Source organism: Eptesicus fuscus, chromosome 12 (genome assembly GCF_027574615.1).
Source record: "Eptesicus fuscus isolate TK198812 chromosome 12, DD_ASM_mEF_20220401, whole genome shotgun sequence".
NCBI classification, from domain to species: Eukaryota; Metazoa; Chordata; class Mammalia; order Chiroptera; family Vespertilionidae; genus Eptesicus; species Eptesicus fuscus.
The window spans coordinates 62923048-62944915 of record NC_072484.1 but is presented as its reverse complement, the minus strand read 5'-3'; the positions used below and the strand labels follow the sequence as shown (position 1 = coordinate 62944915).

The 21868-nt window shown below is 50.3% G+C and overlaps 1 protein-coding gene across 1 annotated transcript in view; it reads right to left on the bottom strand.

Annotated features, from left to right (window-relative positions):
- Positions 1-1227: 1227 nt before the first annotated feature.
- IMPA2 (inositol monophosphatase 2) overlaps positions 1228-21868 on the bottom strand; it is a 39125-nt gene continuing 18484 nt past the window's right edge. The window contains exons 3-8 of the mRNA XM_008159714.3: positions 15033-15137; positions 12574-12619; positions 10236-10344; positions 4214-4322; positions 3325-3476; positions 1228-1789 (exon numbers count right to left, since the gene is read on the bottom strand). Of these exons, the coding sequence (XP_008157936.1) occupies positions 1674-1789; positions 3325-3476; positions 4214-4322; positions 10236-10344; positions 12574-12619; positions 15033-15137 (637 nt within the window). The 3' untranslated portion in view covers positions 1228-1673. The remainder of the gene's footprint in view (positions 1790-3324; positions 3477-4213; positions 4323-10235; positions 10345-12573; positions 12620-15032; positions 15138-21868) is intronic.

Here is a 21868-nt window from a genome sequence, read left to right as displayed (position 1 = left end):
CTCCCTGAAGCAGACTGCTCTTCCAAGATCATGGATCAGCATCTTCCTCTCCAATATGAACCCTTTATCCCTCCTGCCTATTCGCTATCTGCTTTTTCTTTCCATTAATACATGGGAAGACAACACTATCATTAAGATTTCACAAATAATAGCTATTGCAGGAAACTTAGCTAACTACAGGATTTGTCACGGTAAGCCAAAAAGTACACGAAGGAAGAGACCCCACTCATCCTAAAAGTAATTTCATCGGAATCCTAAATGCCGCTGTATGCCTAAATTGTTCATGAGCCCCTTCTGTAAAAACACTAAAACCACATACCCCCCCTTCCTTGCCTCAATTTAACCCAACCCTGGGTGGGAAAACGAGATCCATATATATCCAGAGCAGCCAGTGTAAATATATGTGACACTGCAGAGCATTTATAGGCTTGGTGTCAGCCCCACATATTTAGGTGGCCTTTCAATACGTAGTAACACAGTATTTGAGTGTTTGTTGAATGATGCTCACACCTCTGCACCAACCAATGGGTCCATGAAGGGTAACGTTTATGAGGGAGCCCTATGAGCACGCCGGCTACTCCTTTACATGTGGGGGTTTTGTCAATGGCCTCTATGCTTGGGCAACTCATTGTCTTGACAGCGGAGGATGCAGGAACAATGTGCTCCCGCTGTGTTTACTATTCCGCTGTCCCTTCACAATCCCTCAGGCTCGACAGCGGTCCGCTCCCGGAATGCACACGACCTGCAGACGTTTACAAGTTTACCAGCAGACGGGTGACATCTGGACGGTCCCTTCTTCCTTGGCTTGGAGTTAGAACAAACAGGTATGTGATCAGAAACTTATCCTCCACTCTGGCAACCACTTCCGAGTTCACTGCCAAAGCCACAGCTGCACAACAGAAGCCCCCAGGCTCTCCTGTGCCGGTGGCTTTAGGTCATAGAATGGCACTAGATTACTTGTTGGCTGAACAAGGAGGAGTCAACCTGGATCAACACCCCTGGTACTGCAGAAACTCAATTATAAGACATTAACAAGCAAGCTACTTGGCTAAGACTGGTTGATACCTCATTCGGTTCATTCACGGGGACCCTGGCTAAGGAGAATACTTCCGACTCGTGGGATTATTCTCCTAACAGTCACCAGTAGAGTCTTAAATGCATCTACAGCTGCGGATTTTGTGTGTTGATTGGGGAATAGGCGACACGAAGGGAAGCAGATAAGTAGAGTGCCATTATTTTGATTTATTGCATTCTGAAGTACCATGGGGTGAGGGGCCTGAGAACAAGTCCGCTTTATCAGCAGTTCTAAAGCCATATTACCTGAGATTTGCATTCGGGGGTGGGGGTGGGGAGGGGGGAAATCAAGACTGAATTATCAATATGTACGTCATGAGATTTGGGTTTTGGCCCTGACAGAAGAACCTGTACGAACCTGAAAAAGGTTACATGAGATTAAAGAAAGAAACCAGCTAAACACCAAATCCCAGTGAAAGACGTGGATTTAACCAGAGAGCCACACACGTTAGCAGAACACCTCTCTTTGGGTGGTTAGGAACGCAGGACTTGATGCGAGCGTGGGCTACTCAAGGCAGTGCCCCCCAGGGATCGGCTGCCGGCGGCAGCATCCCAAGAAGAGCCAGTCCTGGGGTCGCATTTCCCGTCTCTGCTCCCTTTCACTTCTCATCGTCCCGTCCATAGTGAATTGTCTGTAAGGCCTGAGCTATGAGCGTAGCCATTTCTCGGGTGCCCGCAGCAACCACTCTGCAGGACATGAGGTCGAGAGGTCCACCTGAGGACAGAGAGAGACCACGTGGGTTACGGAGAGGGCAGAAGAGTCCTGGATAACAACGCAGCACGTCGCATTCCGAGAAAAACAAAGCTCCCAGGCTGTGCTCGAGGCTGGACCGAACAGGTGGTCTAGTCAGAGAGAGAGAGGGGAACGCCTTTCAGCATCAGCACCACCCCAATGAGTGCAGTGGGGGGGCCACGGACCAATGCCGTCCTGGAGGCTGTGCTGGGAGAATGCAGTCTGAGGCCCAACATTGAGGACCAGGAGTCCAGTGATTGTGAGACCAGGACAGGAGAGAGCAGCCCTCAGTCTCGATGCTGCTCGGGAGGCACTCGGGGCCCACGAGTTGGTCTTTCTGACTGGCAACCCGACGTGGCTGCTGTGGGGACCAGGCAGCTGGGGGAGGATGGGGAAGCCCTGTGTCCTTCTGGGGGCATGAACAGGACTAGTGGCCTTGCTGGAGCCCCCCGTGCACACACGTGTGCTCACGTGGTTAAATCCAGTGTCGGACTCCTATTTAATCTGAAACTGGTCTGCCTGGCCTTGCCATCTAAGGCTGATACCTCTTCACCTTTATACTTTTCTGGTAGCTCAATTAAAGCCTTTAAAGGGGAAAGAAGAAAGAAGTAGAAATCAAATGAAAAAAGACCCCTGTCCATACCCACTAGTTAAAAGGGAGCCCCAGTGTTTGTGCCAACAAACTCGGGACTAAAAAGCTAGGAGAGCCGAAACCAGTTTGGCTCAGTGGATAGAGCGTCGGCCTGCAGACTCAAGGGTCCCAGGTTCGATTCCGGTCAGGGGCATGTACCTGGTTGCGGGCACATCCCCGGTAGGGGGTGTGCAGGAGGCAGCTGATCGATGTTTCTCTCTCATCGATGTTTCTAACTCTCTATCCCTCTCTCTTCCTCTCTGTAAAAAATCAATAAAATATATTAAAAAAAAAAAAAAAAAAAAGCTAGGAGAGAATGGGATCCAATAGGACTCACCCAGCCCCTGACTGGTTACCCCTAAATGTCAGACGAGCGGTCTGCCTGAAGCTAAGTGCACGTAACAGGGGCAGGGATGCTCAGTGGAGTCAGATGTGCCCGGTGGGTCAGTCCTGGGATGTGATAACCTTGAAGCGGAAGGAACAGGCACCTTTCGGATCCATTCTAAAACCTCACAGGCACCCGCGCAGCACGCTGCTGAGCCACAGGGCCGCGGGTACCAGCCTCCTCTTGGCCAGCTGGGGAGCGTGACGCCCGTTCTGCCAGCCTCATCGGATTGTGTGCTTAGAAGCCTGTCAAACGGCATGGAAACGGGAAGTGGTGGTGCTATCCTACGGGCCATAGTCTGACCCTCGGCTCTGCCTATTTTCACGCCTCGTGGCACAGAGTGGGAAGGCAGGAAGGGTGGGACCGCGGCTTTCCCAATGCCCTCTCATCAGCAGAGACTCCGAGGAAGGGAGGGACCCTCGGTCTGGAGGGGTCACCCAGTCTAGTCTCCGCGGTCGCACCCCTGGGGACTGAGGCAAGCCCAGGGTCAGGTGGGCCCACCTGACGTGTCCATCACGATGCCTCCTGCTTCTCTGATGATGACGGTGGCAGCGGCCAGGTCCCAGCAGTGCAGGCCAAACTGGTAATAGGCGTCCGCAGCCCCCGAGGCCAGGAGGCAGAGCGCCAGGGTGGAGCTCCCGATCACTCGGACCCTGGGGGAGAGGGAAGAGAGCAGTCACACACGTGTGAGGGCACCGGGCACAAATCAGACTGCTCTTAGACGGTGTTCATGCCTACTTCATCCAGTCACTCCCGCTGTGAGCATTCCCAGGCATTAAGGAGGAGCCACAGGGCTTCTCCCACAAGCTCTAGGTTCCAAGTCTAGACTCTAGAGTGCAGTGCAGTGCATTGCTGTCCAACAGAGCTTTCTGCAGCAACCGAAACCTTCTGCACTCTGGTAGCTCAAGCCACCTGTGGCTGTCGCGCACTGGAAATGCGGCTGGCACAACTAAACAGCTCAGCTGCTAACTCTGTACGCGTTTAAAGCACCTCATGTGGCCATAGCTACCGCACAGACCCAGACGGAGGATGGGAGATGAAGAGGGTTCAATCGGACTTGGATTTATTTTCCCAAGTGTTTACTGGAGGAACATCAGTTAGGCAGGGGTCTAGGCACACACAGGACTGGCGGGTTGGGTAGCTGTGGCTGAGATCAGCTCCTGGGTTTCTCCAAGTTGCTCAGAAAGGAACGAACGTCCCCCAACAGCTGCTGCGTGAGCCCCCGCCACTGGACGGGGCAGCACCAGCGGCTGCCCGGGGCCTCGGCACCGCCGGGTGTGTTCCCGCCACGGGATCTTTTTTCCTTTCAGTCCCCGGGGAGTCTGTAGCAAGACAGTGTGTTTGGCACCTTCCTCCTTGGCCCCAGGTGTTGCGGGATCTGAAGTCATACCCATGAGCCTTGGCGTGGAGTAACCTCTCCATGTTGCTCAGGAACAGTTTCAGAGTAGCGGGGTCACGTTTGGGACCGATTTCTGTTAGCACCAAGGCCTTGGAGAGATCTGCAATAGAAAGAATGTCCCATCATCAGAAAAATCAAGTCTTGGTTCTAACTGAATAGTCGGGGTTTTTCCTGAAGTGAAATTCAAATATCAGACTCCTATTCCTTCTAGAATAAGTCTCTTTTGAGTGGTTTATGCTATAAAATTTTTCTAATAGCTATGTTGAAAAGTAAGGACATAGTAAAGAAACAAAATTCACACTCTGTTTCATCATCATTCCTTTAAAGTTGCTTTCTGATTCAGATTTCAGAAGGAGATTTTTTAGTTCTCTCTTTTCAAAAATGGTTAGTGTGAAAACTTGAAGAGTTTGGTGTCTTAGGAAAATCATCATCATTCAATCATAAATAAAAGAAAATGACTCCAAACTGGGACCACCCAATGTTTGAAGGAAAAAAGAAAAGCTTCATCAATTAAATATCTTTAAACCTTTTTAAAAAATATTGATTTCAGAGGAGAAAGGGAGAGGGAGATAGAGACAGAAACATCAGTGATGAGAGAGAATCATCAATTGGCTGCTTCCTGCATGTCCCCTACTGGGGATCGAGCCTGCAACCTGGGCATGTGCCCTGACCAGAAATTGAACCATGACCTCCTGGTTCATAGGTTGACCTTCAACCACTGAGCCATACCAACTGGGCTGTTTTTAAGGATAGATTAATAGAGGTGGAATTTCTGAAAAAATAAAAAAGTGGTATCTCTGAATGAAAGAGTGCATATTTTAGATTTTGATAATTAAGAAAGACACTGAAGATTTCCCCCCAGGAACTAGAAAGCCAGATAATCAACTTCCATAGGGAGATAAGTACCTGCTTTTACTCAGGTTCATAAGATGTGACTACTCCTTTAGGCCACGGCCTTGCCCAATATGTCCTTATCAGAAGGAAGGCCTGGCTGTAGGGTGCATGGAGAGGAGAGTCCTCGAGTGTCAACCTAGACAAGCAGATACCCCCGCATGCAGGGCTGGTGAGGAAAAGCAGGGATTTTCAAACTAAGTGCCATCAGGCTATTTCACAAGAGAAATTACACAGTGTGGAAACAGCAATCGCTCACATCTTACTCTCTTCCAGACACGTCCACATATGTGCTCAGTCCTCCATCACATTCGCTATCTCACTGTTCTTATTTCAAGGCTGGGAGACCAAGCTTAGAGAAGGGACCTGCATGAGGTCAGGTAGCCCTTCAGTGGTAAGGCCCAGACTTAAACTCAAGCTTGCCTGGTGATAAGTGAAAGAAGGGGTTTCTTTCCATAGTTTTAAATTTGTAAAAAGATATTTCTATATTCTCTTCTAGCTGCAATGTATCTATTCTTTCTCACTCTTGCTAATATATTTTTTCCCAAATGAAATCACGAAGAGTAAAAAGGAAGTCTGAGTGCTGCCACCTACAGGCAAAATGCTCTCTACTGTTTTATTTGGTCCTAGGTAAGGAAAATGAAAAGAAATCTAATAAGGCCAATGTTTTTTAACAGGTCACAAAAACAGAAGAGGGAGCTCTAGAGCTGTGAAAATACAAAAACTATCTTGACACCCTCCCTCTCCCCAAGTTCAGGAATACAGATTTCCAGTAGAACAAAGTAAAAGTAAGCAAATCATGGTTGAATCCCACACACAACTGTCATTTTCATAAGGAAAAAGAATGAGGGTAGAAAGACATCTCTCCAGTCAATCAAAGGATGCCAGAAAGATTTGCCCACACACAGAAATAGCTTTATGTAAAAAAGAAAAAAAGAATTTAATATTATCAACTAATTGAAAAATAAAAATTTAAAAAAGAAATAAAGAATATATGAAAGAACAGCATAATTCAAAAGTAGAGGGGATATAACTTAGGAAAGAAACAGAAAACATGTCAGATGAGAAGATAAAACTAAAGAAATACAGAATGAATAAACCCAATGTATCCATGCTTTACAAAAAATAAAGGATGAAAAAGAGATTTTAAAAATTGGTGAAAAAAGGTAAAAAGGATTCAAAAGAAAATGACATAAAGACAAGATAAGCAGAGAAGACCCAACATACATATAATAAGAGACCCAGAAGACCAAAAAAAAAAAAAAAAAAAAAAAAAAAAAAAAAAAAAAGAAAGAAAGGAAGAAAAGCAACTGAATTGGGAAATAAAAAAATGCTAAAAACTATAATTCAAGATAAGTTTGATGACTTTTTAAAAAAGGACTTGAAATTATATATTGAAAAGGCATTCTATGTACCTAGGAAAACAGACTCAGAAGAAACAACACTATTAAAATTACTGTATTATAAAGATAAAATATCATATGTTGGGCATTCAAGTAAAAAACTAAAGTCCTTATAAGGGAAAGAAAAACTGTCTTCAGACTTTTTGGCAATGTACTTATGCTAGAAGATGATGGAGACATTTTAAGGCATTCAACACAAGAAAATGAGCCATGTGTTTTACTACCAGAAAAATGGATTTTCAAGTATGATGACCACTGATAAACTTATAAACATGTAAGAACTCCTGGAATATTGTTCCCATGAGTCCTTCCTGAGAAATCAATTATAGTAGTTCTCAAAGTGTGGTCTCTGTGTTTCTTTTAGAAATCTGTGAAGTTAAAACAAATTTCATAATAATACTAAGACATTATTTGTCTTATTGATAATAGGGAAGTAATAGACAACCACCCCAAAAAGAGAGGACTAGGAATATTATATAAAATTTTTAATAAAAAGAGAATTATTAGAATATATAAACCTTTCTAAATACCAGAAACTATATGGAAACAGAATAAAAGCAAATAAAACAATTGCTTGTTTTTAATAACATATCAAAATAAACAATGGAACAATAAACTTAAAAATTTTTAATGGTTATCTATAGGGTAAAAAGGACAAGGAAGGATAGAAGCTAAACTTCTTTGAGCCACATCGGTCAGGCTCGGTAATCATTTGATAAGAGAAGAGCTAATATTATTTTTCTGAAACTGGCATGTGTGTGCTGTGGGATGAAGTGAGCAAGGATTGCATGATATTATTAAATTCCTGGTATCACTGCACTAGGGTTTTCAGCATGGGGCCGAGTAGACATACATAGAAGAATTAAGTAGAGAACCCTGTAGTCATGAATTTGAATGGGGCATATCAGTATGGACTCATGATGAATTTCATATTACAAAACAACTCCTTCCCTAGCTCTGTCCACTGAAAAGACAGATCCAGGATCTACAATGACCTCTAGACTCCAGATTGTGGCTCCGAAAGGCCCTTTCCATAGATGAGAAAAGTGGAAATTTGAACCCTGACTGGATAGCTAATGGTTTTAGAAGGGGGTGAGATTGGTATTGTGATTATGTTTTTCAAAGAACTATCTGTATGTTTTGGAGAGTCATACTGAAATACTGGCTAGAAAGTGCTGTCATGTCTGGGATATGAATCAGGGAGTTGTTGGGGTGCTGTGAGTTGGGTGGGGGTGTGCATCAAGCAGAACTGGCCATGAGTTGGCAATATTGGAGTTGTGTGGTGGGTCATTGGGTCATGTGGGTTCATTGCACTTTTTCTGTCTGCTTTGCACATGTTTGAAATTTTGCCTGGTACAATTTGAAGAAAAACGCTACTAATAAAATTCTGGCCTCTAATCCTTTACTCCTAACCAGTGTAGCTTTTTTGTTTTTGTGAACTGAAGACATTCCAGAAAGGTTAAATGGGAATTGAAAAAGAGAAGGCAAAGAAAGCACAGGGGGAAAGTTAAGCGGTGGTTGTATTAATGGCTATTTCTTTCAGAAACTCATCTTAATTTCAGCAATGGGCTGTAACTGATCTCGTGTGAAGACTCAAGTTTCTCCTTTGATAATGACTCTCATTTTTGGGTGCTATGTGCCAGGGACTTTACTGAGTGCTTTCTATAAATAATTTTATTTAGCCTTCCAAGTTTCATCATCATCACCCCACTTTATACATGAAGACAAGGTTTCAGGTCACAGCATTAGAAGGTGGCAGATTCAGGATTTGAAGCCAGGCCTGCATATCACCTAAAGACAGTGCTGCTAAACCGTTCACTCCATCCCCTCCCATAGGAACCTCGTCGCCCATCAAACAGGAAACGACCAAGTTGAAACACACACTGGACTTTATAAATCAGATATTTTTTTGGAAAAAAAAAAAATCACAAAAGAGCTTTGGAACATGTGTGCAGCCAAGGAGGGCTTATGACAGTGAGTGATGGACAGCCTGGGACAAAAGGGCCTATGATGGGCCAAATACAGCGGTGACCCTAAGCCCCCGCCCATGGGAGGGATGGGCAGTGCTGGGCCACGGTCTGAGGGCCCCACTGAGGACGCTGCACTCCTGAGCGACGCAGGCAGCCGACCAGGAGGCCCGAGTGTGTGTGAATGGAGCTGAGTGTTAGATAATCAAATAAAATGTAGAGCAAAGGTCACATCAGCGTGTTTAATAACATGCTTTCTCACTACTGAGTTACACAATTCAGCTTGAGTGGTTGCCTCTTGGCATGTGTGGCTGTAATTAACGCCACTTTTTACTCAGCCAAACAAAACATTTCTGGGAGAGGGAGACATGGGGCGGGGCCGGCACTCTGCGGTAACTGGTTAGTGCGGCCTGCTGCTCCCGCCTCTGTCTGAGCCTCTTGTGACCTGCTCCCCGGCCCCTCACCCTGGGCACGCTCGTGACTACCCCCCCCCCCGCCCCCGCCCAGCCTCCTCAGACTCCCTGAGGCAGTCCTGCCCCAGCCTGTCCTTCACACAATGACAGGTCACCTCCCTAACAGACCAGCTGCTCATGGGGCCACGGCACCGAAGCAAACACCTCCTGGCACCTGGGTCAACACCTTTGGCTGTAGAAACCCAAATGTAAGAAATTAACAACGCAGGGGACGCTGCTCTCACCAGACCATCGTGGGTCACGGCTGGAGAGCCTCACGTCCTGACCAGAGGAGGGCAGGGCCTCTCTTGGTCCTCTCAGCGCCTCTGAGGCCCTCTGGGCACACAGGTGTCATCCAAGGAGGAAGAAAAGGCAGAAAATAGAGACAGTGGAGAAAGGGCACAAGGAAAGACATTTTTAAGAGAAGCTGGAAAAGGGTAGAGAAGGGAGGCAGAAAGGAAGCAGAGGGAGCTCAGAGGAGGAGTGTTGGCGCCACAAACTGAAGCCGTGACGGGCAAGTGGAATAACAGAGGGGGGGTGTGGGGGCACCTTATGATGTCCTGCTGCGGAACACGCGAGTGAGAAGTCAGCAGGGACGGCGCTCTCTACCTTATGGACCCTTTAGAGTCTGCTCCTAATCCACCTTCTCCCAGCCTCAGGCTCAGCTCTTTCCTTGTCTTGCAATTTTCTCCCCGACAGTATCTGTCCTACACAATGCTACAGTATCACCAGTTTAATCAGAGAGAAAGGCCAAAAAGTCAGCAAAGCATCTAAAGCAGCATATTGTGCTCGATATGTGGCAACATGCAGATTAAGTATAACGCAGTCCCCGTATGAGAGCTGCTGGGTGCCCTCGGGGTTCTGCTTGAGGAGTACCAATGACAGTGGGACATCTGTGGTGAGTGAAACATCACTTATGGACAGGGCTTCCCTCGGAGACTGAAGCCGGCTCCACTCCGCCACAGCAGGGGCATCATGATGGCTGACATGTACCTGAGCATGCTTCCGGCTCTGCCCATGGCACTGGACGGCTGGAGACCCACTCCTAACTAATGACGGTGTCTCTAAGCATTCAAGATGAAAGATGCGAGTACAAAATAGAATGAGACTATTTAAAGCTCCTGGCCACATTCACAAAAACATTACGATACAGAACTGGCTCAGCTTCCAGTTCATCAGGGACACGGTGTCCCGAAGAAGAGCTTGAACTCTCGGCAGGAGATGTCCACCACCGTCCCGGGCATTTTCCATGGACATGTCTCAGCCCGAAGTGAACCGAGACCCGCCGCGTGAGGCCCACCTGTCTCCCCGGAGACCTGCAGCCGCTGGCCATTGCAGAAGGCGCCCCGGCCCCGCCGGCCCGTGTACAGCCGCTCCTCTGTGCAGTGGTAGATCACTCCGAACTCCAGCTGCGGGCAGGGCAGGACAGAAGACAAGTTCACTTAATGCAGACAGAAAACAGCACGGCACCTCAAAGGCGAAGGCGTTCTCCGTGTTCTGACGAATGCTAGACGATGTGCTAGAAACTCCTTTCCAAAAGGGAATTAAAAAGCAGCACCTAGATTCAAAACTAGACCTGCATGGAAGCAAGCTTTCTTTTCAAATATTACCACATTTAAAAATGTACTGCCCTAGCCAGTTTGGCTCAGTGGATAAAGCATCGGCCTGCGTACTGAAGGGTCCCAGGTTCAATTCTGGTCAAGGGCACATGCCCAGGTTGCGGGCTTGATCCCCAGTGGGGCGGGGGTGGGGAGGGGGGGGGGAGGGCGGACGTGCAGGAGGCAGTCAATCAATAATTATCTCTCCTCATTGATGTTTCTATCTCTTTCTCCCTCTTTCTTCCTCTCTAAGGTAAATAAATAAATAAATAAATAAATAAATAAACTAAAACTAAAAGAACTATATTAAACCTCAACACCATAATGAAGCATTAGTACTGGAAAGTTATTGAAAAAGCTGAATTCTTTAGAAAGGCCTTTTCTCCCCTGGGGATGGTGGGAGGTTACTTGTGACTCTAATCAAACCACAAGTAACCCTCAAAACTGCTGATGTGTGAAGAATGAAGAATGAAGAATGCATCTGTAATACCAACCGCATCACAGAACCCAAGGGCGGTCCCAGGAAGACAGACGTGCCTCACCAGGGGGCTTGGCCCTGAGCGGCGAGCGCCAGCCAGCGGCCGCACTGCGCCAATCAGTGAGCAGTCCACGCGGCCACGGCCTCCCAATCGGGTGGTAAAAAGAAGAGGCATGAACAGATGCTCCCTGACACCCAGTGCTCTGTGCCTTTCCTCTACTGGCTTCTCACCAGTCAGGGTTAGCAGCGCAAGTGTGCTCGCCCTGGGCTGAGCCACGCGTTCCTCTTCGGCAAATGAAGAGAGACGCAGGCCAAGGCCCCAGGACCGTCGGGCCGGCCCGGGCTGAGCGGGACTGCAGTGGAAGGGGCTCCCCGACCTGCAGGGATCGGGTTTGTTGCTGGGAGGATGGTTCAGCCAGCGCTTACTGAGGGCTCCAGCCTTCCAGCAATCCTTACCGTGCTCCCCGCTCCACTACCCTGCCTTTAAAGGGCTCCCCAAATTCAGGTCAGTCCTAGAACTGGGATGGACTTGGGGAGCCTGTGGTGGGGGCCCTGCACCCCTGGGGCAAACAGGGAACGGAGAGGAAGGCGGGGGGGACGCTCCCCTTGCCCAGGGCCCTCCACTACAAGCCCAGACCACCTGTGCGCAGTCACACACGCCAGACCCATCACGAGGTGGGGGCCTCGCCAGTGGCGGCCTTGCCAGCACGAAGCACCTGGCCCTCCCTCCAATATGGACCCGCGGCCATGAGCACCACCCTGAGGTGACTGCTCGGTTCAGTGGCCACATTCAACAGAGACAAATGAGTCATCAACTCCCTACCCAAATGTCAATATTGAAAATCCTGCTGAGCGTCAACTTAAGTACTTCTACACGGTGTCAAGTTCTCCCCGTTTCCATGCTAGGGAAGCCATGCTAACGCGGAGGATTAAGATGAAAAAAATGGTGTTCTAAAGGAGGGCTGCTTTTGAAAAACACCGAGCCCCGGTCTTATTCAAATCTGACTGTGGTGGCTACAGAGAAGGTAAGGCTGTCCTGAGTGTCATTGCTTAAACTCATTGATACAGTTGAAGCCTTGATCCCACGCCTCTGATGCTGCTTGGCCCCCAGGGTCTCTGGGAACCCTGAAACAGCCACGTTCTCACACTGACAGCGAGAGGAAGATAAAGGAGAATTAATGGAATATTGGGATTAAAAATGTCCTCCCAAAATAGGAGTTCTTTGTGTGTGTGTCTAAATCACACGCCCCAGGGGTCACCCGGAGAACAACTCGGACAATTTGCTCAGCGCTTCCCCTTCCAGTCACATCGGAAAAAAGACCACAGTGAGGACAGGGCCGGCCAGAGCCCCAGCTGCACACCTCAGACTGGTTTGCGTTCGCTGCTTTTCCCAGATTTGAAAAACACATGCTTGGATTGACTAGTCATGACGAAGGCGCAGGACAAAGAGAGGACAACAGGAGTGCGGAGGTTGAGACCAAAAAGGAAGATGACTAAATGAAACCTGAACTGGAGCCCTGGGGGCCCGAGGGGCAGGGGCCGGGCCCTCTTGGTTCACGCACCTCTTGGTTCACAGCAAATCCGATGCTGACGGCCACGGTCGGGAATCTGCGAAGGAAACAGAATGGCTTACCCTCTAAGACGCGCTGCCTCTTGCGAACCAGCACGCAGCACTTGGGAGCCTCTGTGTGGCTGCGCGGCGTGGCCACGTCCAGGCACAGAAGGGCCTTTCTAGGGCGCGGGCGGGCCTGTGTTTTTGAAAGCTGCTTCCCACCATTTCACTCACGGCTTCCAAGACAAACAGGCTTAGCCGCCCGCCCGTGTGGTAAGATAGCTGACCTTGAGGGGAAGCAGTCTTCTGAGACACGTCAAACTGATGGAATTCAACAAGGACCAGGGACCCGCTGGAGAGGGATTGTAATCACCACCTTTCTGGTCCTCAGAGACCTCCAAAGAGGCCAGACTCCTGCCCCAGGCGGCGTGATGAGGGCCCCCAGGAGGCACACCACAGGCCCCAGGCCACGCCTCCACCCAGAGGATGGGTCTGGGTGATAACAGCCCTCCTCACCCCGTCTCTCATGCGAGCCCTCAAGCAGGCGGGGGCCATAGTGGTGGGAGGCTGGCTCTGACGATGCAGTTTGTCTGTGGTTTCATTTTGTGATTTTGTTGTTGCTGCTCCGTGTCTTTAAAATAATCTCTCCTTTATGGGAAGATCATCAGAGCTTAACAACAAGTAGGAACAAGGAAAGGCTGGGTACAGCTAATCCACACGAAACCAGTCATACACGAATCTGGGCTCTGCCTGCCGGGGTGGTGGCCGAGCCACAGTGTCATTGGTGGCCGGCTCCCTGAGCAACCTCAGCCAGGCGCGGCCTCAGTTCCCACTCTCAGAGGAGCTCTCTCCCGGGCGCTTTAGTTGTGACATTGCCACCGCCGGACATAAGGACAAACAGGTCCTGTAGGATCCGCAGAGGCCAGAGGGTCCGGGTGTCTTCAGGCCAGAGACGCGTGGCCGTGGCCCTCGGAGCTCTGGAACCGTAGGGGTCAGCACCACAGCGTCTCCTCAGATGATGTTCTCCATGTTGTCTCTCTGGCCCCCGTTCCCCTTGGCCCTTGGCCCTGTGGACGTGTGGCCTTTACCACACCGCGGGGCTCAGCCGCCCTGTCCCCACCACCGCACATGGAATGGTGAGCAAGACAGGAGGAACCCGTGTCGCCTCAGCAAACACACCTAAGCGGGGCGCCCCGCGATGCCACAGCGACTCCCCAGGGGGTGCTGGCTTTGGTTGAAATGACAGTCTAGTGACACTGTTGCTATCACCAGATGGCACTATTCAGTTGCCTCAAAAGGGTCAGCTGTGTGGGCACGACTGCATGAATTCTGAAGAGAAACCACACTTAGAAAAGGGTGGTGAGTAACACGCTACATCGGAAGTAGCTAACCTACTCACGTATAAACATACTGTTTGTGGCAACACATAAGAGGACAGTGACAAAAGCCAGGACCCCATCATCTGGCTGAGCTCACACTTGATGACTTTACATGAGGAAATGGAGCGTCTCTGTGTCATCCATGACAGGGGCTCTCCACGTATGGTCCAGGAATGCAGATCCCCGGGATGCCCCAACCTACTGAGTGGGGACCTGGGCACGGGCCAGGAACCTGTGCCAGCCAGCAATCCGGGGCTCTATGCGTGCTCCCATGGGAGGACCACCCTCTGTGGAACCCACATCACTTTCAATGCCCTCAGTCCTGGACAAGTGGGCACAGCTCCCACACGGGACCATGTCTCTGTCACCTCCCGGGCTCTGTGGCTCACTTCCCCGCCCCTACCTCCAACGGCCCCTCTGACCTCCCTACAGCCTCCTGCTCTCTGGCTGCTGTTGGTCCAGTCAGATCAGTGCCGACCAGCTTCTAATGGGTTCCTCATCCCATCGCATGGCGACGTGAGGTTTGCTCCCACTCCAACGGTGGCTGCGGAAGGCCACCCTCCCGTGCCCCTGTCCACACCTCAGGCCTTGGCAGCTGCTGGGTTGTATACACTTGCATTCCAACCCTGTTTGCCTCTCCAGGGGCCTTCTTAATTTAACCCAATATTGTAAACATAGCAGTGTCGGCCCCGCGCATTGAAGGGTTATGGATTCAATTCCTGGTCAAGGGAATGTACTTGGGTTGCAGGTTCGATACCTGGCCCTGATAGGGGTGCATTCGGGAGGAAACCACTTGATTTGTCTCTCTCACATCAATGTCTCTCTGTCTCTCTGTCTCTCTCTCTCTCTCCTGCTCCATCCCTTCCTTCCACACTCTAAAAAAAAATAAATCAATGGAAAAATATCTTCGAGTGAGGATCAACAAAACAAAGCAAAACAATCAAGACTTGATCACCTTTTAAATAAGACTGTAAGCCTATTAGAGGTTTGCTCATATACTCCAGCCCCAAAACTGCTGCTTTGGGAAAGACAGTCTTAGAGAAGAGGGCAGTTTAGGCAGGAGAACGGGGGGACCCATGCTTATGCTCACCTGTGCACAAAGTTGCAGGTGCCGTCAATGGGGTCGATGATCCAGGTGGGGCTGGGGGTGAGCACGCACTTGGCCCCTGCAGCCGCGGCCTCTTCAGCAATGAACCTGTGGTGGGCAGGAGCTCAGCCTGAGAAAATGCACCGAGAATGCAAGACAAAGCTTCAAACTGCTTCCGTCCCGTCAAAGACAAGCAGACACAGCAAAGAGACTGCATCCTAATTTCTCCAGGTGAGACAGAGGCAGAGTCTATAACTGACCATCTGTGGGTCCGTCTGTCTGCCAGTCTTCTGACTCAGCAGGACTTAGAAAACCCAAAATGACACCTTGATGCAGGAGTTTTGGAAAAGCATCAGGGAGTAGGAGTGGGCCAGGCAAGACAAGAAATACAGGAATGAAGAACCCTGGGCTGCAGATCTTATAAAGCAACTCTGTCTTCACTTTAGTCTGGCGGAGAGACGGCTGAACCCAACGAGAAGGAAGCGCATGAGGAACGCTGGCCTCAGAGCAGGGCCCCGCTTGGGTTCTCCCGCTAGTGGTGCTGAGCCAGGGAAGACAGCTGGCTGGACCTGAGGAGCTAAATGCTCACCTACAGCTGATACTGCCCAGGTCTTACCCAGCCTGGCCTCTCCGAATGCAGACGAGGTGACAACTGCTTCCGTACCCACGGGTCTCCACTGCATGGGCGCAGTGGGAGCTGACACTTCTCCACAGAGGCCCTCTCCACTCCGGCCTCTGGCCCAAGAGCCCGGGGTGGGCTGCCCCACAAGGCACTCCTGCCCCCTGGGAACCCGAGGGAAAGGAAAAGCGGGCGAGTGAGGGCAGTATTACTGCCTTATCCGTCCCCTGGAGCGTCCCCCACCCGCCATCCCTGGCAGCCCCCACAGGAGCACCCCAGCCTCAGGCCCATGCACCACCCGGCACCAGCTGTAGGGGCCCCTGGTCCTGCACCCCTCCTTTGTAATTAGTCCTCTGTAGTCCACACCCTCCTGAAACCTATTCACTTGAGTGGACCCTCTATATCAGTGATGGGCAACCTTTTGAGCTTGGTGTGTCAAACTTCACCAAAAAACTGAGCATAACTTGGGTAGTGTGTCACTTTGAGGAAAAAACATTATTTCGCGATATTTATAGTTTAAATAACATAAATGTATAATTGTTATATATAATTGTATTTAATAAACCAAAAACTAAATATTTAGTGCTGACACGCGTGTCAGAGGTTCGCCATCACTGCTCTATATCCTATTCGGAACCTGAACAAAACAACCAACATCTCAACATCAGCCTGCACCACCCGGAGCTCCTGGTCATCTTTATTCACGTTTATCTTAGCAAAAGGCACCACCAAGGGCCCAGCTGCTCAGGCTGGAAACGAGGGAAGGCAGCCTCAGATTTTCCCCCCCGACCTCCCTCCTCCAACCACCCGCACAGGCTCGGCACAGCACGGCGAGGGCCACGGGGCTGGTGTCCCCGCAGAGCTGGCCCTTGCTTCCGCCTCCTGGAGCTGTTCTCGGGAGTGAAGAGCACACTCTGCCCAGAGCAGACAGGACGGCGCTCGGCACACAGGAGTGCTCGGTACGTGTTCCTAACTGTCACAGAGCCGGGTTCATGGCGGGGGGTGGGGGCGGGTGCCTCTGCCCCTCACTGCCATGTCACCAGGGCCTGGCCCGTGGCAGGCACCGAGCAAACATTTGTTTTATGTGCTGAGAGGTGTTCCATTAGCATCTCGTGTCACGTCCGTGCCTGTTCTAGAGAAAGAGGGGCCCTGCAGACAACACATTTTTACGAAGAAGGAAACACGAGTGACAAACAAGAAATGCTTCATGTCCTTCTGCTGGCGTTAGGTGTGCTGTCAGTCATGGTCGCCGGACAGCTGCCTAGCCCCTGATGTCAGAGGCTAAGAGGTCAGAGCTGGCAGGGCACTGCCCTCAGCTGCAAGGAGCTCCTAGAGGTCACTCTTCCCAGATCTGTCCTAAGACCTGTCAGCAGTGAACTTGCAGATGAGACTGACATCATATCGTTAATAAAAAGAAAGAAATGGAAAGCTCTGTAACTGCTCTGTGCAACCCAATAGCCACCAGCTACCTGTGACTGTTTACATTTAAATTAAATTTTTAAAAATTAAAAAGTCAGTTCCTTAGCCTCACTAGTCACATTTCAAGTGCTCGCAAGTCACAGGGGCTAGAGGCTATCCCAGCGGACAGTGCAGACAGAACAAGTCAGTCTTCGCCGAAGTTCTATGGGCAGCTCGTCCTGTCGGTGGTGCCGTGAAATAAGAACAGGCACCTCGTGTTCTAACATCGCTTCTCAGTCGATTACAGCGCTGCCGTACGCACTGTAATTCATCTGCTCCCCCACAACTCTGGGCGACCGTTCCCCTTTCACAGATTATGAAACTCATGCTCTGTATGCACACACAGTCCTCCAGCCCCTCCATCTTACAGATATATTATGTGGAAATGCATCAGGGTATATGATGAGTGTACACATGTCATTTTCAGGTTGGTGTTTCCACCTTCTCCGCCCAGCGGTCTCCTGGAGAAACCCGCGCAGGAGCAGGCAAAGCATGGAGGCTGGGAGCACTGAGAGACACCCGAGAAAGCCCTGCCCTGAAGAGCGGCAGCTGTGCAGGAAAGCCGGCGAGCACCACCTGCCCAGCAGCTGTCCATCCAGAATGCGACCAGAGGGAGTGGACACTGGTTCCTCCCTTTGTCTGCTTCGTGTCCCGCCTGCTGCTGGGAGCTGCCTCCCTCCCTTCCCCTCCCTCCGTGGGCTGTCGGATCCTTTGGGTCACACCAGCCAGGCAGGCAAGTCCAGGTGGAAGAAATGGGTGGGGAAAGACTTGAGGAAGTCAGAGGAGCCATGCCGGGCAGGCACGGCCGGCAGTGACACCCGAACTTGCGGCCGCAACAGAAACCCAGGTGATGCGCACAGAGAATCACTGCCCTTAGCTGATGATTCAACATGGAATTAGCTCTGCCGGTTCCTGTGGCCGAAGCCTAAGAGATTCTGTTTTCAATGTCTTCTTCTGCAGCTCCATGATTTCCCCCGGAATGGCTTATGAATACGTTCTTAAAGAAAAGGGTCCGTGCCCGGCCAGTGTGCCTCTGCGTCGACCTATGAACCAGGAGGTCACGGTCCAATTCCTAATCAGGGCACGTGACCAGGTTGTGGACTTGGTCCCCGGTGAGGGGCGTGCAGGAGGCAGCTGATTGATGATTCTCCTTCATTACTGATGTTTCTATCTCTCTATTCCTCTCCCTTCCTCTCTCTGAAATCAATTACAAAAACAAACAAAACTATTTAAGAAAAGGTTCCACACCCTAAAAATACACGAGGATCAAGTGCCAAAGCTTACGTTGGGCACAAGTCGATAAAGCAGTAAGCAGATATTACTAAGGTCAAGTTGGGGGTGGAAATGACTCACATGCAAAGGCCAATTCCCAGGGAACTGAGGAGGAATGTGACATTTTTTTCTTTTTTTGAAATTAAACGTGATTTTCAGTGGAAAGCTGGTACCTATGGAAGTTGGAGGAGAAATTGCTGGGGGAAGAAAGGGCCTTGCAGGACTGACACCTGAAGTGCGGGTCAGAGGGCACGGCCTGCAGCACAAAGGCCATTCATGCGGCACACCCAGAGGCTGCTGAGGTCTGTCAGCTCATTAGCAAGACGTGTTGGGATGCATGCGGCTCTGGGGTCACCCAGCAGCCTGGTTGCAGCAGCACCCACAATGCTCCTGTTAGCACAGCTTTTGCTCTGCACAGCATTTGACAGGAATAACTCAAACCGCCCTGACTAAGCCCTGAACTTGTTCAGTAGTTGGTTATTCACGCCCAAGAGTTCTCCTCCTCTTCCCCCAGATGCCCGAGTGAAAGGAGATGAAAGGTGCCCCGGTCACCGCCCTACCTGCTCGGTGCCTGAGGTCTGGGGCAGGGCCTCCTGGAAGCTAACAGGGGTGTGGACCGTGTCCACCCTTGAGACACTAAAAATACCTCCCAGGTGTGTGGGGAGGGAGGTCGAGGTTTCATTTACTTAAACCTGATTGTCCTTGTGTGGGAAGCGCATACCACGGACGGGAGAGGACATTCCTCAGCTCTCCAGAGGGAGTGGGGACATCAACTTGGACACCGGGAAGTGAGAAAAGAAGACGTGGGAACCTCATAAGAGCACGGGACATCTACATGAAATCAGGGACACAAACAGGAAACAACAATGCACGGGACTAACTGTGAGGAGCTCGAGGGCCATCTCCTGGGTCTATCTAAGGTACAAGGGGAAAATAGCACATAGCAAGGTTCACAGTTAGGTGGCAAATCGGAATGATACTTTCTGCTGCAGATTTAACTCCTTTCCTGTCTTTCTCATGGTCCTAACTGATGGCCAAGCACATCTGGGGCTCTTCTTCCTGGCTAGTGTTTTCTCTGTGACAGGCCAGGCCACTGGGGAGCCACTTAATGTCCCTCAGCCTCATCTTCTCAGGCTGCAGCCCTCCCCACCCCCAGCACCGCAGCGGCTCTGTTCCCCGGACACGTGCACCCAGCGCAAAACACAGTGGGAACACGGAGGAAAGCAAGTGTCCAGCTGGCGGTGGCCGGGAACCTCTTTTTCCCAAGTTCAGGACTGTGCTGGGCACACTGCAGGGCACAGGGGTCACCACGATGGACAGACCCACAGCCCGCCAAGGGGAGTCCAGACCAGAACAGGGCAGGGCAGGCGCCTGCCGATACCGAGCAGCCCAAGCTGCTGTCCTCCTCCCTTTGCCTGTGTCAACCCTGACAAGAGGGACAGAGACAGGTGCACACACATATGGCTCAGTGATGCTACTGAATATTCCAAACTTGCACACCTTGGCTCTAACGCAAGGTGTAAGCACGCAGCAGGGGCAGGCTGGCTGGGGACCGTGGATCTCAGCCTCGGCGCTGGGTTGCTTCTGTCGTTAGCCCCCCCCCCCCCCCCCCGCCCATGGCAGCATTAGAGCAGGAGCCGCAGCGCTGACCTTGGTGGGTCCTTCACTCCGAGGTGAGGAGTCCGGGGTGACTGCCAAAGCTGGAGGCAGAAGCAAGTTTAAACCTTACTCATCTGTGAGTCAGTCTACGCCTGACTTCGGATTTCATGAATGAGTAAAATGAAATCATAAACCAGGGAGCCTACAGCAGGTTGTTAACACAAAACAGTTGCAATCTTTCTTTAATATTGTTTCATGAAGACTAAAAGGAGGAAGGACATATGCTCAGAAAGAAAGAAAGTCCTGCCCTGACCGGTTTGGCTCAGTGGATGGAGCGTCGGCCTGAGGACTCAAGGGTCCCGGGTTCGATTCCGGTCGGGGGCATGTGCCTTGGTTGTGGGCACATACCCAGTGGGGAGTGTGCGGGAGGCGGCTGATCGGTGTTTCTCTCTCATCGATGTTTCAAACTCTCTCCCTCTCCCTTCCTCTCTGTAAAAAATCAATAAAATATATTAAAAAAAAAAAAAGAAAGTCCTTCCTAAAAAAGGCTGATGGGCAACCTTCTGCTAACATGTTTAAGGGATATATTGAAATACTGCGAATGCAGAAAAATTACAACACACTGTTTTATTTTATGACATGAATGCAATTTCCCCATCATAAATTTGTCTAGGATCTAAGACATAATTAAGTGCCAGAAATTCTTAGTCATTGGCAAAAACCAAACTTGCCCATAGATGTGCTGAAAAATGATTTCATCTCATTTGAACTGTCCAGGCACACAGAGCAGAGAACAGGAGCAGGGGCACCCAGCCTCCAGCCATGCCCCCACACTGCCCTCAGAGCAGAGAGGAGAGGGTGCGCGCAGGCCAGCCACGTCTCTGCCCTCGGGCCCGGCGCGATGAGCGTGGGGACCGCAGTTTGGGAACCACTGCCCTAACTCACTGACTCCTGCTCAGGTGTGTGCATCTGCACCTCCCAGGCTTTTGTCAGGAGTGGAGGCTTCTACCCGTGTGCCTCACCCAGGGTGCATCAGGGTCATTGCCTGAGCAGTTAGAAGGAAACAACAGGCTTGGCATTAGTCAGCGGGAGACGCTCCCAGATGGCCCCGATGCACACTCTAGGTGAGGTACACAGCTCGGGTAGATGGTGAGGTACAATGGGGAGATAGTGGGGTACACTGCTCGGGGTAGATAGTGGGGTACACTGCTCTGGGAGATCTTCCCAAGGGGCTTTGGAGCCTGGTGGTCCCCTGGTGACCGTGAGGCCCTGGAGCGGAGGTGGGAGAAGCTGCACTCACCCATAGAATACGCTGACTTCCTTCTGTGACACAGCAGTATTTAAGTTCACCTTGTGAAAACGGGATCCACACCCCTTGCTGACACAACAGTGGATCCAAACCACTAGCAACTGCTGCCAACACATACAATAGGGCTGCAATTTCAGAATTTGGTTTGTCAGAGTACTGTAATCTGATCAAAAACACCCAGAGCCCTGATAATGCCATTACGCCGAGTCTGCAGTGACCTCAGGGTCTTTACCAGGACCCCGCAGAGCCATCCCGCCCTCATTTCCGTCGGAGCCAACTGCCAATCCCACAGCAATCTCGAGAAACAAAATAGTTCCTCATCCAGAACCAGCTGGCTGGTGTTTTTCTTCTCAAAGAATAAAGGCAAACTGTATAATCCTTTTGCCATTGCCATTTAATTTAGATTTTTAAAAGTTAAAAAATATAAACATTTTAGAGCTTATAAAAATTTTAACAGATGTCAGGGATCTTGACCTCATAGAGAATAAGGAAATATGAAATAACAAACACTCACAATGGTTGTCAACACAAGGAAATAAACACAACCCACTGGCAGAGAAGTTTGAAGGGAGCTGGTGACCC